General features: G+C 45.7%; 1 protein-coding gene across 2 annotated transcripts in view; it reads right to left on the bottom strand.

Moving 5' to 3' along the window:
• Positions 1 to 281: 281 nt before the first annotated feature.
• Positions 282 to 17,498, bottom strand: part of egfra (epidermal growth factor receptor a (erythroblastic leukemia viral (v-erb-b) oncogene homolog, avian)) — a 372,624-nt gene continuing 355,407 nt past the window's right edge. Inside the window, exons 24-28 of one of the 2 annotated variants that reach the window (XM_072508801.1) lie at positions 15,727 to 15,824; positions 9,301 to 9,468; positions 7,502 to 7,546; positions 6,376 to 6,484; positions 282 to 5,135 (exon numbers count right to left, since the gene is read on the bottom strand). In XM_072508801.1, the coding sequence (XP_072364902.1) occupies positions 4,735 to 5,135; positions 6,376 to 6,484; positions 7,502 to 7,546; positions 9,301 to 9,468; positions 15,727 to 15,824 (821 nt within the window). In that variant the 3' untranslated portion in view covers positions 282 to 4,734. The remainder of the gene's footprint in view (positions 5,136 to 6,375; positions 6,485 to 7,501; positions 7,547 to 9,300; positions 9,469 to 15,726; positions 15,825 to 17,498) is intronic. The other variant, XM_072508802.1, reaches the window with a different exon arrangement.

Genomic DNA, 17,498 nt, shown 5'->3' on the forward strand with positions numbered 1-17,498 from the left:
CTGGGTAGGTCGCCATGGATAGGATACAGGCTAATGTGAGGTTCAGGTTCAAAAAAAGGATGAACAAGCAGACGAGAACAAGCTTATTCCATTTCCAAAATAATATTTCATTAAACTCATCCTTCTGAACTTCTTGCACCTCTTTGAGTATTAACTGCTCTAGCTTTTTGGTTCAATTATTGCAGTTGTTAATTGAAAAATACATCGACTTGCAGGAAAGAAAATGATCACAAAATCAATTAGTAATGAAAAAATCAACACCAAATCAAGCTGAGTCCGTGACGTTTCACAAACCTTTTATTTCATGCGCTAGTGGTTTTATATTTCTGTGGAAAAGAAACAGATTTAGTAAAATATACGCATACAAAAACGTTACTGTCTTGTAAATACAGCATGTAATTGGTTTTTATGCCAGGAGCTTTGTAAAATGGTAAATACAGGTGATAATGGATTGGCAGTGATCCATGTTAATGTTTACTTCCAGAAAGGCCGGATTATTCTATTGCTTTAAGTAACTGTGAAGCGTCAAATTATTCTTGTTAAATCGAATAAAACTTCCAAATATCTCCATAAAAGTTAATGTGCTTAAAATCTTAAATGTCTGTCCTGTCTCAAAGAAGCAATCAAAGTATTTGACAAGTGATTAAAATTGTTTACAGTGGCATACATTTCATTTTTTCTTTTTGAACACAATATACATATAAGCATATATTGATTTCTTATTATCAATACATCATATAAAAAGACTGGATTTCACTTTTATACAAATAGTGCATCACATCAACAATTCTTTTTTAAATTACTAAATCTCAGCAACATTTGCCTGCAAAAATGTACATAGTTTAAAAAAGCTACACTATCCCTATTAAAATTACCCTCATTTCTATTATCCTTCATCCATATAACTCAGCTGTCTTCGTACTTCACAAACATTATGCCACCTCAATCAAATTTATTAACACATAGAAGCAGGAGGACATTAATGATCATTATTTGAAATTTGTTAGGAATAGCTGAAGATCCGGTTGGGTGGGTGTTATTTGTTCTGTTGATTGTTCTTCTTGAAAACTGTTGTTAAAATTATATATGCCTTAATAAAATAATTTTTAAAAAAAAGGAATAGCTGAAGATAAAACCAGAAATTAGGAAGGCCATAAAAGAAGGTTCAGCTATGAGTATTGCATTGGGATTGTTCAATACAGAACCACGTTTCACAGAGACATTGTACAGGGAGTGGAGGCAGGGAGATCAGAAGAAAGGACAGCGGCTGGCTCTCAGTGGGCTACCTTTTTCTCAATGCTGGGTTCCTCAATCAGACACGGAGTTGCTGACAATGAGGGCCCCTGTCCAGGTGCCCACAAGCAAACATGAAGGGGTTTGCTTCTAGGGCTCCGAAGTGATGAATGTCCCACCCGCCGCTGGTTGAATACCAGCCCTTAGGTGGCCATTAATTAATCACTTAAAATCCTCAATTGACATCAGGGTGGCAAGGTAGTCCACATGCCTTCCTGCCCCAGACAATATCGGATGGAGGCAGGAAGGTGCAGGGACCCCACCTGACGCCCTCCCACCCAATTAAATGTCTTTCTGCCTCCAAACTCACCTCGGGAGATCACGATAAATTCACCCATTGATCCCATTCTGCTCAGTTCCAACCTGAGCCATGTGACACCCTGCAGTCACAACTGAGAGGTTTGTGGCAGTTCCAACCAATTGGTTAGAGAAGCAGTGACATTAGTCGGCATGCTCGCCTTCTCAGCTGCAAAATGGCAGGCAATGACCAAAAAACAAATCATTTACAGAGAAGAAAATACATTTCAGCTTTGAAGTAAACCAGCCAAGAATGGTAAGCACAGAGGCTGGATGGGAATTAAGTTGCTACATGTTGTTTTTTTGTTACCCATGACCAGAATATCTTCTGTTGAATAGATAAAATACATATTATTTGGAGTATAATTTAGAATGGAATTGAGGTTTCGGCTAAAGTAGAGTTTGATGAACACATTACAGGAAAGTTTGGATCTGGGAAACAAAATTTATGGGAGGATGTGGACCATTTGTGGGAAAAATGGAAATTAGTGCAGGTCGCTGTGGAACTTGGTAAAAGGGACATGCTCCCGAAGGCAGTGAATTATTGGGAGGATATTGGACGGAAAAGGTACTGAGGCCCCAAATTCTGATTTGTTCACATTTAAATGATAAATTTTGACAATTTCCACCCTGCACAATTATATGAATATTCTGATGTTCTTGAAGATGTCAGGATTATTAGTCTCCCTGTTCACAGAATCATGGAACGATACAGCCAAGAAGGATGCCATTTGGCTCATCGTGCATGTTACTCACTTAGAATCATTTAGCAAGTGCTCCTAACAAAATGAGAATTCCTGATGCTCATTGCAACAAATACATTTAAAATGGTTTCTACTTTGTCCCCCGGCAATGTTCTGCAACAACTGCAAACCGTTGATGATCACCACAAACCACCGAGATTGGAATGTGCATGCGTGAAGTTGAACAAAAAGGACATAACAATTGTAACTAGCAACTGGTGCACTCCTGAGCCAGGAGGTGAAATGTTCAGTTCTGCCCTGCCCCGTTCTGTCATTTTGAGCATCCCAAGAGAAATCTGTTTCAGCTGTTTTGTCATTTTCATAGGGAGGAACCGCTACATAATCTTGTGATGATAAAGTCATTGACCAGGATTTTAAGGCCCTGCCTGCCCAGCGGGATATTACGGACCTGCTAAGTAAACGGTAATTTAGATGGCCAGCCACATCTGCCAATGAGGTACAAAATCTTGCACTGTATTTCAAGATCTTTGGGGAAAGTGATCAACAGAGATACTCAGATGTGAGGTTGAGAAGGAATGTATCAAATTGAAATAGTGTTTAAAAAAATAATGCGTTGGTTTAAAAAATAGGTGAAATTTTAACTCTTAGTTCTAATCTAAACTACATTTTACAGATTAGTCATATATTGCAAAGCTGGATACCTATGAATAAAGACAGAACATACTGGAAATACTCAACAGAATAGGCAGCATCTGTGGAGAGAAAGAGAGGGAGGGGTTAGGGTTCTGATAAAGGGTTGCAAACTCTGTGAAGTTAATTAACATGGGGATGAATTCTCCGGTTCCTCAGTTTCTCGGCGGTGCGCAGTTCGCTGGCGGAGGGATTCTATACTCCCGCCGCTTGTCAATGGGATTTCCCATTGAAGCCACCCCACACCGCTGGGAAACCCATGGGTTGGGGCGCACTGCTGGCGAGACAATGACCCATGGGGCTTGATTCTCTGCTGTCGGGATTCTCTGTTACACTGGAAGGTCACCCATGCCCGGGGATTTCCCGACAGCATGGGGCTACCCACAATGGGAATCCCTATTGGCCGGCTGGTGGGATGGAGAATTCCACTGCCGGCAGGGGGCAAGCCGTACCAGGAAACTGGTGCGGCAGGACGGAGAATCCCGCCCATTATTTATCTCGCTACAGATGATAACCGACCTGCTGAGTATTTCCAGCTTTTTCTGCTTTTGTTTCAGATTTCCAGCACCTGTGGTACTTTATCTGTTCTGTACGAATAAATTTGGTTTCATCTCAATGATAATTGCTGCTTCATTTCAGAACCTTATTCCCATTCATGACTTTGCAACTGGGAATGGAAAGAAACAAACTTAAGGGTTGTAATAAAAACAGAAAATGCTACAATGCTGGATTGTATATTGGGTTAAGTGATTTCAGGCTACAAGGACAGGTTTTTTCTTTTAAGGTGGGGAAGAATGGAAGGGACACACTAAGTGAGGGGTAAAACAGGAGAAGATTAATATTGCACTTAATCACAGCTGTCGGTAAGATTTGGATAGTTTGGGGTAAAATTGTGCGTTCACCCATACTTAATTGAAGGAAAAGAAATAGGGCAAGTAAATTCCCATTGTAACCACCCCACACCACTCAGAAACCCATGGGCGGAGGTGCAATGCCTCAATCATAAAAGTGAAACCCGACGACAGAGAATTCCGGCCTTAGTTTCAGCCTGAAGATGCGCAAATCAACAGGCGGAATTAGCTTATGTGGCATTCTGCGAAACCCATCAGTGGTATTTTGTTCATCTTGCCCATTATTCATTGTTGTGATTTCTCCCAGTGATAGCCACTACAGTTCCATGGCCATTTAACCTGGATATTAAGGTTTATATCACACAACCATATCTATTGCTCAGATACCATACTTAATGCTTTCTTTCAAATACTGAGAAAAAGGATTTTAAGAGCTTTTTAAAATCAATTTTGAAAAACCGAAATGACTTGCATGTTATGAATATGCAGGTGTTGTGATGAGAAGAATATGTTCAGCTATATGGAGACGGACATTATGAAACAAAACTTGACAGTATGCACCAGTTTCTGAAATTTGAGCTTGAGTGATTTCACCGAAAACTTTATCTACATATATCAAAAGTGTGATTTAGTGATTTAAAAAAAACAGAACTGGAATGTTACTGAAGAAAAACTAAAATCTATTCCATTTCTGGGTTGCTTAAACCTAATTTAAATTGTCAGAGTAGAGTTCCATCACCGGCAAAATCTGAATGATTTGTTTTAGTTAGGAGGGAATATTCACATTGTCTCTTCTTCCCAGTCTCCTCCATGGAAAGATTTGTAACCGTACCCCAGCATCGTTGCAGCTAAAAGTCACCATACAATTGATCCATCAGTTGGTGGTGTGTCAGCCCATGTCATACCGTGGAATGTTTCTGACCCGTAGGTGGCATTACAACACCAAGGTACTCTGGATTCTCAGCAGCAGCAGTACTGACGTGACCATTCACTTTTGTGTGTTTTGGAAAAAGATTCTGCTGGTATTCAGGGTTGTCCAGGCTCACATTGTGGCTTGTATTCTGGTCCCAGTAATTCAGAGGCTGAAGCCCCGCTTTGCCACTGGGTTCAGAGGCATTCATATATTCTGCATTCTTTCCTGTATCAAGGAATGAGTTCAAATACTGAGAACCAGTAGCAAGGCCCCTGCCATTCTGGTTGAAAGGCAAAACAAGCTCTTGGTAGCCTGGGTTTTCCATATCAGAAACTGGGCTTCTCAAGCTATTCGGAAGTGGGTTTCTCTTAACTTGATTGATGTACTCTACAAAACAAAAAGAGAAACTATGTTAATATACTCAGCCACAGCGAATAACATTCATCTCTTCTTGCTCCATGAATGTGAAGGAGGTGAGACAAACATATCTTCTTGGGACAGATTTTCTGATGATTTTTTAATCATATAAATGAGATATAACAGCTTAAAAACATACATTGACAAACATATAAGGCACTACTTAATGGAAGTGAAACAGAGTCCCATGTCGACTGCATTTAGCTGGGTGTTTCCTGGCACTGGCAGCGCCGAGAACAACCCCGCTATTAAACGGGACCCTGCTTCAGTTCACGGCCTCAGCGAGGAATGCCCCACCGAGGCTACACTTAGTCCCAAGCTCCGCTCAGCAGTGCAGAAAGAGATCAGGGCGCCATTTTTAAGACCCCCCCCCCCCCCCCCCCCCCCCACTGCAGCCTCCAGATCCCCCAACAACCCAACTAATGAGGTGGTCTTCGAGCCCTCGGCACACCACCTCATAAGAGCAGGGCACCCCGGGGCCGATCCCCCAGGGCAAGATGCCACCCAGGCACAATGGCACTGCCAGCCTGGCAGTGTCAGGATGGCACCCGGGTGGCATTCCCAGGGTGCCAGGCCAATCAGTGCCCTGGTGAAAGGCCAGCATTGGGGATGCCAGAGTACCACGCTGCCCAGAGCCCCACCACCCAGGGGCTCCCAATCGGCTGGGAGACACCCCCAAGTGCCGGTATGCCTGGTCCACATTGTTGGAGAATAGTGCTAAATGGCTCGCTCAAGGTCTCCGAGGAACACGGGTTAGATCCCGCGCATTGGGTAACTCCAGCGAGAGCATATTCAATTGAGCCTTATTGTTCACTTGAATATGAAAATCTGGGTCCCAACCTCAATGGGCGAGATCCAGATTGTGACGCCTCGTGAGATTTCGTCAGATGTCATGAAGTGCAACAAGGACATTACCTCTCAGGAGATTTAACTGCCTCGTCGCATCCCGAGTTGGGCGCAATGAGGCCAGTAGATTGCGGCCATAATTTTGAGTAAAATCACATTATATTTTCATGAATTGAACAATTGAGGCATTTTCTTTGATTGAATAGCCTGAGTCAAAAATCTCATTGCGGAATACAGCTACCCATTGCATTTTCCCAATGCATAAAACAATATACGAAATAATGTAAGTCACCAATTTATTCATTACTTATAGTTTAGTTCAAGCATCAAAAGAGAACAATAATATTGTATTAATTGCACAAACCTGGAGCTGGTTGGAAACATCCATTTATGTCAACATCATCTGGGGGAAGTGTTGGATCAGCGCTATAGCGTAACATTTCACTGTCTTCTCTCAAAGGGATTCCTTGGTGCTGCACAATTAACAATAAAAAGAGTAGAAACCATAATGGAATTGTCGACTTGCTTTTCACATCTGAGCATTTTACATTGTTGGTAGATAAGTCATGATAGAATGAATTGCAATATTACATCTCAGCTCCTCTTATGAACATATGAATTAGGAGCAGAAGTTGGTCACTCGGTCCCTCAAGTCTGCTCCGACATTCAATAAGATCCTGGCTAATCCAAACTCCACATTCCCACCTACACCCAATAACCTATCACCCCTTGCTTATCAAGAATCTATCCACCTCTGTCTTAAAAATATTCACAAAGGCTCTGCTTCCACCACCATTTCAGGAAGAGAGTTCCAAAGACTTACAACCACCTGAGAGAAAAAGAATGGTGACAAACTATCAATTGTAGCAGGCATCACAGCGCAGCCAGATCTCCAGATGTGAGCTGTTTCTAGCCATGCCTGCGGGTTTCCCGGCCATGAGGGTTGGCCATAAAGTCTAAATAATCTACATAAATCGACAGGAAGAATATAACTTACCTGAAAAAACAAATTCCTCCTCCTACTCTCGATTCTTGAAGGCCACTTAACTAACATGAAAGTTTATCACACCACCCTCTCCAACTTATCTATTAGATTTTATAAACAAAGATCACTGTTTAATTTGATGATATTTTTATTTTTTTTATCCCCCCTCATTTTAATTATCTTAAATAGTCCTTTGATAAATAATCTTCCATTGAAACATTCACAATAAATGACCTTGTAAGATTTGTAAGAGTAGAAGTATTTGTCCACTTGCCAATTAAGAAAACAGATTTTCTGATATCTTTCTGAATGAATTGATTAGGTTGGTAAAGTACAAAAAAGCTTGCTTAGGTACTGAATGTTGCTAACCTAATGAGGTCTTGTGTGGCTAACCTTTCTATTGATTGAACAAAATGCAACTACTGCTTAATTTATTTTCCTCATCTGTGCCGATAATTAATAAAACTATAATAAATTGGAGCCATGAATTTGCTTTTCTACTTACGCCGTTTCTGCTAATTAATGTTGATGAGTTGTTGCTCGTCATGCTCTGTTGGCAAAAATCACAAGCAGAAGATGAGTGATGGGAAGAAACATTGAAGAAGCAGAAACAAGACACAATATTCAAAGCTCTTGTGGCAAGATCCTTTTAATTACTAGGCTCTGTTAAATTAGAATCTAGCTTTCCTTTGCTGATTGAAAGCATCATATAGTGTAAGTTGAGGTGATAAATCAAAACCGTAATAATAGCACATCATCAAGACCATCAATCTCAGCATTTATAGTATAGACCATCAAACTAAAGTGAAAGTCAATGACATGAATTCACGGGACTGTAATCCGTGTTCAGAATTTATTATCAGGATAAGCTAAAGCCAAGCTAAGTTATGCTTAGCACGTTCTGACACCTAATGGGCTCATTCTCAGAGTGGAAGTGCAAAGGTTCTAAACATAAATATTAAATGTTATTGCCCAAATTATCAAACCCTTTTTCACATGAAAGAAATGACCAAATATCTTGGTGTTGAGAAGATAATGTCAAGCAGGAGACAGATTCACCCATTCACATCATCCTTGATTGGTCTGTTGAGAATAAAAGAGCAATACTAATATGGCAATAACACTGAAGCCTTATAGCCAAAATATTAAGCCATTGAACCATAGTATTTAAGAAAGGATCCATCATCTGCGAGAATTTCAAGCTGTAACCTGGCAATTTAGGCTAAGGACTTAAAAAACAGCTCAACAGGGATTAAGTTCTAAATGACAATACATAGATATTGATCCAGATTTTGAGTCAAAAATAACAACAATGGCCTCCTTCTGCACTGTAAATTCTATGATAATCTATGATAATCAGTGCTCACTGTTATTAAAGAGTAAACTAGACAGCAACTCCTGGTGTCCTCACATGTGCAGTTAAATGCAGAGGTTACTGTATTAGCTACCCTGTTTCTTTCGAATGTTTACAATGCTGTATCGATGCCAAGGGAACATGTCAGAAATGTTAGGCTTTGTCCACTCGAGTCTAAGTGAACTTTTAATATGATAAATTTTAATCAACACTAAACTACCTTTTTGGTGCTGAAAATGTACGTTTACAAGTGCGGGGAGACATTCCTTCACATCTTAATTATGCCTGCAGATCGTTTAAAAAATAAAACATTATTTAATTTTACTTGCTCTATTTCTTATATCTCAGACTTAATGCCAGCGTTCTTTCCTTCTTTTTAGTTCCCATTCAGCACATTTAATTAACAATACTAATGCACACTTCCTGTTTAATAATGCACTGCTCAGTAACGATTCTTCAATCTGATTGGTTAAGGAGAGTCACCATTGCTTACATAGGCCCCTGGTCCCCTGTGTTCAACACAATCCAGGACCAACAGTAGCTGACGTTGTGCTATTTTGAATTTCTGATAGTGGCAGGTTCCAGGGCTAAAGCCCATATCAAATGTGTGGGCCAGTGTAATTATAATGAACAATTGGTGGCATTCATTAACTGCTGACTGCAAAATCCAGGCAATTAACAGTATTTATTATCATATGGTATTGGAGAAGGCATCTGCATATTTTTACCAACAACTTAGACTAAGTCTTGAGACTGGAACATGAAAAACAATGATAATGAAGCTTTACAATTCTGCACAGATAAATGAATTCTGCAGTTAGCAGAGAAAAATAATTTACACTTGCTTTAAGAAACAATTAATAGGATTGCAGCGGTATTAGATTATACACAATCATGATATACATGCCAAAAGGATGCTATGAAATTGATTCATAAATTGAGAAACTCACTATTGATGCACATAAGGGTGTCCTTGATGTGGAAGGACTATTGAAGAATCCTGGATGAGGAACAAGGTATTCGTCCGCATCCACAATATCTTCCATTTCTTCTTCCTCCATTATGGTGCGATAAAATCTTGAATCCGTTGGACTTGGTAGATGAATGTGATCATCACCCTAGCAGAAAAATCAGTCTATTAAAACTTCCTTCCTGACCTTGGTGCAATTAGAAATTAGGTTAAATTTTCGCAAAGAAGACAGAGATTCAAAAGGAAAAAGAGACTCCTCAATCTTCGAGGGTGAGAGCACTGTTATACATTTTGGTTTCGAAAAGGACACATCCAAATATCACTTTTTGTGATGCTGTTTCAACCTTGGTATAGTTTATAACTTCTAATAATCTATGCTCTAGCAATAGTATCTCTTGGAACGTTCTCCCCGGAAAACAACCATAATAATTATCGATGATCCTGAAGGGCAGCACGGTAGCATTGTGGATAGCACAATTGCTTCACAGCTCCAGGGTCCTAGGTTCGATCCCGGCTTGGGTCACTGTCTGTGCGGAGTCTGCACATCCTCCCCGTGTGTGCGTGGGTTTACTCCGGGTGCTCCGGTTTCCTCCCACAGTCCAAAGATGTGCAGGTTAGGTGGATTGGCCATGATAAATTGCACTTAGTGTCCAAAATTGCCCGTAGTGTTGGGTGGGGTTACTGGGTTATGGGGATAGGGTGGAGGTGTTGACCTTGGGTAGGGTGCTCTTTCCAAGAGCTGGTGCAGACTCGATGGGCCGAATGGCCTCCTTCTGCACTGTAAATTCTATGAACTTCCGTGGTGTGGCAATTAAAGTTGGATTGCCATTGACCTCAAAATCCTTCTGATCTTTTTGGACCCAGCTTTCCGAGTCAGGCAGGTCGAGAACTGTGTCCTACAGTGTCCTCCTGGGGCCTTCTGTCGAGGGCTGCAGAGTCGCAGGTAAAGCGGCCATGCCCCCTTTTCTAATGGCGAAGGCTGCTGTAAATCAGTTACATTTAAAGGCCCATCGACTTTCAAGCCAGGAAGATGGTAGGTTTGGATGATAGGTAGATAGGTTTTGGGGGCGGGTGTGGGGGGGGCAGCGGGGGAAAGTCAAGTGGTCGGGGTGGGTTTGGGTAGTCGGTGGGAGGTGTGCAGTCAGGGTGTTGTGAGCAGTTGGGCATTGCAGTCGGGAGGGTTGTGGTCGAGGTGCTTGTGCAGTCTGGTAGGGTGTGCGGGGGTGTGTGCAGTCAGGTGGTTTCAGTCAGGGTTTCCCATGCAAGTCGGGGTGTTGGGGGGTTAGTGAGGGGGGGTCCCGTGAGGGAGGGTTGTGGGATCTTCTGTGGGATCTGGGGGTGCAGAGTCCTGTAGGGGGTTGGGGTGGTGTCCCATTGGGGGTCTTGGGATTGTGGCAGGGTGGGCCAGGGGTAGCCGGGAGGCCTGTGGAAGGGAAGGGGGGGGGGGCAGGAGGGGCAGATTAGTACAATAGTTAACCAGGAGGCTTTTTCCAGGTAACTATTGATGTACGACAGATGGATCAATCTGACATTTGCGCTTTAAATTGCATTTTCAGATAGTTCCCAGTGTAGGGCAATCTTCTAAGGGAAGACCGCACTTCCTGGTTGTGGTAGTCACCACTAGTGGTATATTATATGTATTACGGCACTGCCCGTATATTAGAGGTACAATGGTAAATTCCTGCCTGCTGGCTCCATCCCAGCAGACGGAGTATAAAAGAGTGTGTTCTCCTGCACTGCAGCCATTCTGGGTTCAGGCTACAGGAGGCACAACATCTTGTTCAATAAAGCCTCGATTGTTCCACCATTCTCATCGTGTGGTAATTGACGGTGCATCAATTTATTGAACAAGATTTTTTAATAATGGGTCTCCACATCAAGCCTGATCGCCTGCAGTCGAGCCCTCAAGCAGCCAACGCCACGTCCACCTTCGACCACTGGCTAGCCTGCTTCGAAGGCTACCTCAGAGCAGCCGCCGAAGAACCCTGGGACGCACAGAAGCTCCAAGTCCTCTATTCACGGGTGAGCCATGACAGATTTCCCCTCATCCGGGATGCGCCCACTTACTCCGAAGCGATGGAGCTCCTGAATGGACATTACGTTCGACCGGTGAACCAAGTGTACGCCAGGCAACTCCTGGCCACAGGCAGCAACTCCCCGGGGAGACTCTGGACGATTTCTTGCATGCCCTGCAGATCCTAGGTAGGAACTGTGACTGCCAGGCAGTTTCAGCATCCAGCACACCAAACTTTTAATTAGAGACGCTTACGTCACGGACATGAAGTCTGCGTACGTTTGCCAGCGGCTACTGGAAGGGGGTACGCTCCATCTTGCGGGGACTAGGCAGCTCGCTAATTCGTTAGAAGTGGCCTCCCGTAACGTTCAGTCCTACGCCCCTGAACGTGCAGCACCCAGCTCACCGCAAGCCTACGCCGCGCAGCAGCCAGCCAACTCTGGGGGGCCCAAGTATTATTTTTGCGGACAAAACAAAACAAACACCCCAGGCAGCGCTGCCAGGCGTGGAGCGTGACCTGCAAAGGGTGTGGGAAGAAAGGACACTTTGTTTCTGTTTGCCAGGCCCGGTTGGTCGCCGCTGTTTCCATTCCCGGCGTTTCAACACCCCCCACGTGCGACCCAGTGGCGCCGCCATTGTCCCCTCCGCAAGCCACGTGCGGCCCGTGGAAGCTGCCAGCTTCTTCACTGCAAGCCACCTGCGGCCCGTGGGCGCCGCCATCTTTGATGCCGCCCGCCATGTGCGCCCCGCGGACGCCGCCATCTTCGGTGCCATTTTGGACTGCACCTCTGGACCCCTGCTCGTCTGGCCGTTCATCGCCTACCGCTACCTCCGCCACCGCTGACCAGCCCGGGACCTCCCAGCTTCTTCCGCAGCTCGCCTCTATCACCCTGGATCAGTCCCGGCCCCGCAACCTCACGACTGCGACGACGATGGTGAAGACCAATGGGCACGAGACGACCTGCCTCTTTGACTCCGGGAGCACAGAGAGCTTTATCCACCCCACTATGGTAAGGCGCTGCTCCCTCCCGGTACACCCCGTCACCCAGAAAATCTCCCTGGCCTCCGGATCCCATTCCGTTGAAATCCGGGGGTACTGTATCGCAACCCTCACCGTCCAAGGCGTAGAGTTCAGCAACGTCCGGCTCTACGCCCTCCCCCACCTCTGCGCTGCCCTGTTACTCGGCCTGGATTTTCCATGCCACCTCCAAAGCCTTACTTTAAAATTTGGCGGACCCTTACCCTCCTCACCGCCTGCGGCCTCACGGCCTTTAAGGTCGATCCACCCTCCCTGTTTGCGAATCTCACCCTGGACTGCAAACCCGTCACCACTAGGAGCAGATGGTACAGTCCCCAGGACAGGACCTTCATCAGATCGGAGGTCCAACGGCTTCTGCGGGAGGGGGTCATTGAGGCCAGCAACAGCTCCTGGAGAGCTCAAGTAGTGGTAGTGAAGACTGGGGAGAAGCACAGGATGGCCATTGACTACTGTCAGACCATCAATCGGTACATGCAGCTCGACGCGTACCCCCTCCCACGCATATCTGACATGGTCAATCAGATTGCGCAGTATCGAGTCTTTTCCACAGTGGACTTGAAGTCCGCCTACCACCAGCTCCCCATCTGCCCAGAGGACCGCCAATACACTGCGTTCGAAGCAGATGGCCGCCTCGATCACTTCCTTAGGGTTCCTTTCGGCGTCACTAATGGGGTCTCGGTCTTCCAGCGAGAGATGGACCGAATGGTTGACCGGTACGGACTGCGGGCCACCTTCCCGTACCTAGATAACGTCACCATCTGCGGCCACGATCAGCAGGACCACGACGCAAACCTCCAAAAATTCCTACCGCCAAACACATACAATAAGGAGAAATGCGTGTTCCGCACCAACCGCTTAGCCATCCTTGGCTATGTAGTGGAAAATGGAGTCTTAGTGGAACTCCCTTCCCCCACTGCCCCAAGGCCCTGAAACAATGCCTGGGGTATTTCTCCTATTACGCCCAGTGGGTTCCTAATTATACGGACAAGGCCCGCCCACTCATTCAGTCCACAGTTTTCCCCCTGATGGCTGAGGCCCACCAGGCATTCAGCCGCATCAAGACGGACATCGTCAAGGCCACGATACACGCGGTCGACGAGTCCCTCCCCTTTCAGGTGGAGAGCGATGCATCGGATGTGGCTCTGGCCGCCACCCTCAACCAGGCGGGCAGACCCGTGGCTTTCTTTTCCCGCACCCTCCATGCCTCCGAAATTCGGCACTCCTGTCGAAACGGAGGCCCAAGCCATTGTGGAAGCTGTGCGACATTGGAGGCATTACCTGGCCGGCAGGAGATTCACTCTCCTCACTGACCAACGGTCGGTTGCCTTTATGTTTAACAATACACAGCGGAGCAAGATAAAAAATGACAAGATCTTGAGGTGGAGGATCAAGTTCTCCACCTATAATTATGAGATCTTGTATCGCACGGGGAAGCTCAACGAGCCCCTGATGCCCTATCCCGCGGTACATGTGCCAGCGCACAAGTGGACCGACTCCCGGCTCTCCACTATGACCTCTACCACGCGGGGGTCACCCGGTTCTTCCATTTTATCAAGGCCCGCAACCTGCCCTACTCCATTGAGGAGGTCAGGACCGTAACCAGAGACTGCCAAGTCTGCTCAGAGTGCAAGCCGCACTTCTACTGCCAGATAGAGCGCACTTGGTGAAGGCCTCCCGGCCCCTTTGAACGCCTCAGTGTGGCCTTCAAAGGGCCCCTCCCCTCCACCGACGGCAACATTTATTTCCTGAATGTGATTGACGAGTACTCCCGGTTCCCTTTCGCCATCCCATGCCCCAATATGTCTTCTGCCACAGTAATCAAAGCCCTGCACAGCATCTTCACTCTGTTCGGTTCCCCCACCTATATCCACAGTGATCGGAGATCCTCTTTCATGAGTGATGTCCTGCTCAGCAAGAGTATCGCCTCGAGCAGGACAACTAGCTACAACCCCCGGGGAAACGGGCAGGTGGAGAGGGAGAACGGGACGGTCAGGAAGGCCATCCTGCTGGCCCTGCAGTCTAAAAATCTTCTGGTCTCCCGGTGCCAGGAGATCCTCCCCGAGGCGCTCCACTCCATCCGCGACTAATGAGACCCCTCACGAACGTGTGTTTGCCTTCCCCAGGCAGTCCACCTCCGGGATCTCGCTCCCAAAATGGCTGACAGTTCCTGGACCCGTCCTCCTCCTGAAGCATGTGTGGACCCATAAATCGGACCCCTTGGTCGAAAAAGTCCACCTCCTACATGCAAACCCGCAGTCCACCTACGTGGCACACCTCGACGGGCGCCAAGACACAGTCTCCCTCCGGGACCTGGCACCCGCTAGGTCCCCACCCACGACCCACGACCTGACACCGCCCCCCCTCCCTCCCCGGTTGCTCCATTCACCCCGGCACCACTCACCCTCCCTCCAGCGAACCTCAGCGCAGCCCCCACCCCAGCAGGTGACCAAGTCGGCGCCCACATCACCACCAGAACTGAGGCGATCGCAGAGGAGGGTCAAGGCCCCCGACAGACGTAACTTGTATTGTTTCCTCCACCCCCGCCGGACTCTTTTTTTAACAGGGGGTGAATGTGGTAGTCACCACTAGTGGCATATTATCTGTATTATGGCACTGCCCGTATATTAGAGGTACATGGGTAAATCCCTGCCTGCTGGCTCCACGGCGTATAAAAGTATGTGCTCTCCTGCGCTGCAGCCATTCTGGTTCCAGCTACAGGAGACACATCAACTTGATCAATAAAGCCTTGATTGTTACACCATTCTCGTCTTGTGGGAATTGACGGTGCATTACTGGTCAATTGCTATGGAAACGTCCGGCGGGGCAGGGTATGAGGTTTGTGATGTTCCCCAGCACTTCTTTGGGGTACGCCCCAGATACATTGTCCTGGACCTTGGAGGATATGGGCTGATATTTCAAATGATTTCTCCATCTTGTTACCATGGACAGGCAATTCACAATTTGTAATCTCATATTTATAAGCTTTGGAAAAGACCGAGGTTTCATTTGGAACATTTTAGAAAGTTTAAAGAGTGGATTATTGTCTCACAACAGGCAGATTCTAGCCAAGCTATCGAGATATAAAACACTTTTCTCCGAGCACTCTGAAGTGTTTACATACTACAACCATCATATTGAAGCTCCTATACAGAGACCACATTAGGGTTTCCAATGAAATATGAAATGATGGTCAGAACCCACTTGCCATTTTGATAGCATTTGCAGACACCTGTCACTCTGTTAAGCTTGTTTGCCTACTGGAAATCCAGAAGAAGAATTTGCCTTCAAAGCAACAACACAATCAATAGTTTTCTTTTCTATTGTCAGTGATCTTCGATTTAAAAGTCCCTTACCTGAATAACAAGGTAGCGTGATGGATCTCGGGCCATTCGGGTGAATTCGGAGGTTAGCTCACGGAATCTAGGCCGACTTTCTGCATCAATCATCCAGCCTAATTCACAGAGATAATTAAGGAGGCATTTTACTCTGAAGTTACTGGTGAAAATGTATAATCTCAAATTTCACTGAATTAAACTCCCAGTCAGCACACAATACTTTATAATCCTAATTCCAGTTGAACATGCTTAATTATTCATTGCTCAGCAATACAAATCCAGCATTCCAGCCCAGGCTAATCTCTTTCCACTAACTACCTACTTGTAAAAAACTAAAGCTCACAAAATAACAAAGATTCTTCATTTAGATTCAGCAGTTATGTGAGTGATTGAAAGAATTAAGGTGCATTGATAAAAAGGCAAATCCACTTGCTTTGACTCTAAACTTGTAGTTTGAATTCGCCATTGAACATAAGCATCTTGCATGATAATTATTTATTATCAGGATTTATTGTTGCACAGATACACATTTTTCTGGTGAATGTATTTGGATTTTATTCATCAAGTTGAGAAAGAGAGGAGGCAGGAGTTGTTTGCATCAAACATCATTAAACCAAAGTTAATTAAACCAAACTATGTAATTTCAGATGTGAGAGTCGACCATAAAATACATATTTAGAGGAACAGATTGTTCATTTTTTGAAAACCATTGTAGGTAGCCAAATATAAACGAGGATTAAAAACAGGCGGCAGGATTCTCCGTTTCAGAAACTAAGCATTGACGCCAATTCAAAATCTGTGGACTTTTACGACAGAAAAACTGAAACTGCACCTGAACCGATTCCGCCATCGTAGTGGGGCTAGCACCGGTGCCGCGTGGGACACACTCGATTCCAATGAAAAACGGTGAGGGGTTCGTCGGGTCCATGATCGACACTTAGGAGGCTGACAAGCTGCATTGCATACAAATTGCAATCCCCACACACACTTATTCCCAGCCAACAAGATGGCACTGGTTGTGCTGGAGTGTACCCATACAGCTGATGGGTCGACTGGGGCCAAAGGGCACCCAGGTCTTATACGATCCGTGTACAAAGTTCAAAGTGGGCTGTTAGCAGTGTGTGCAGCTGCATGGTTGCCTTGCCGGCTGCGGCAATGGTGGTCCGTGCCCTTCCACCCCGACCCCACAGCCCACTTCCTGGCCACCCCCTACTACTCCAACTGGCCCTGGTAGAAGCCCCCCGGCCAGTGGCACACCTGTCAGCACACTATGGCCATGTCCCATACCCCCTCTCGCTCCCTCAGCAGCCGCCACGCCAGTTTCCCAATTTTTAAAAGCACACGCCGACGGGAACTCGGCCCATTGGAGGCGGAGAATCGCGGAGGCCCCGGAGAATACTGGGTCAGGTCCGCGAATGATATGCAAACAGTGTCTACTGTACGTGCGTTCCAGAACGCTTCGACGTTGCTGTGGAGGTGCTGGAGCATTGCGATTTGGCATCAAATCGGCACCTGCTGCAATTTCGGCATCAGAACCGAATCTCGGCCCAAATGCCTTTCCCGATTTTGGCACAGGCTAACGGAGAATCCCGCCCAGGGTGTGTTTGTTTAATATTATTCTTCTCCCCAATTTGCCCAGTTCCTCCTGGACAATTTTTGGCCAAACTCAATTCAGAGCATTAATTCATGTTGGGGCATGGTTTCGCTCTTCAGTATCTTACAGAAGTAGCGATTCTTCATGTATGAATTTAGGAATGGGGTGTCAGTAGATTATTTGGCATTGGAATACA

The sequence above is a fragment of the Scyliorhinus torazame genome, chromosome 6, assembly GCF_047496885.1.
Source record: "Scyliorhinus torazame isolate Kashiwa2021f chromosome 6, sScyTor2.1, whole genome shotgun sequence".
In the NCBI taxonomy this organism is placed as follows: domain Eukaryota; kingdom Metazoa; phylum Chordata; class Chondrichthyes; order Carcharhiniformes; family Scyliorhinidae; genus Scyliorhinus; species Scyliorhinus torazame.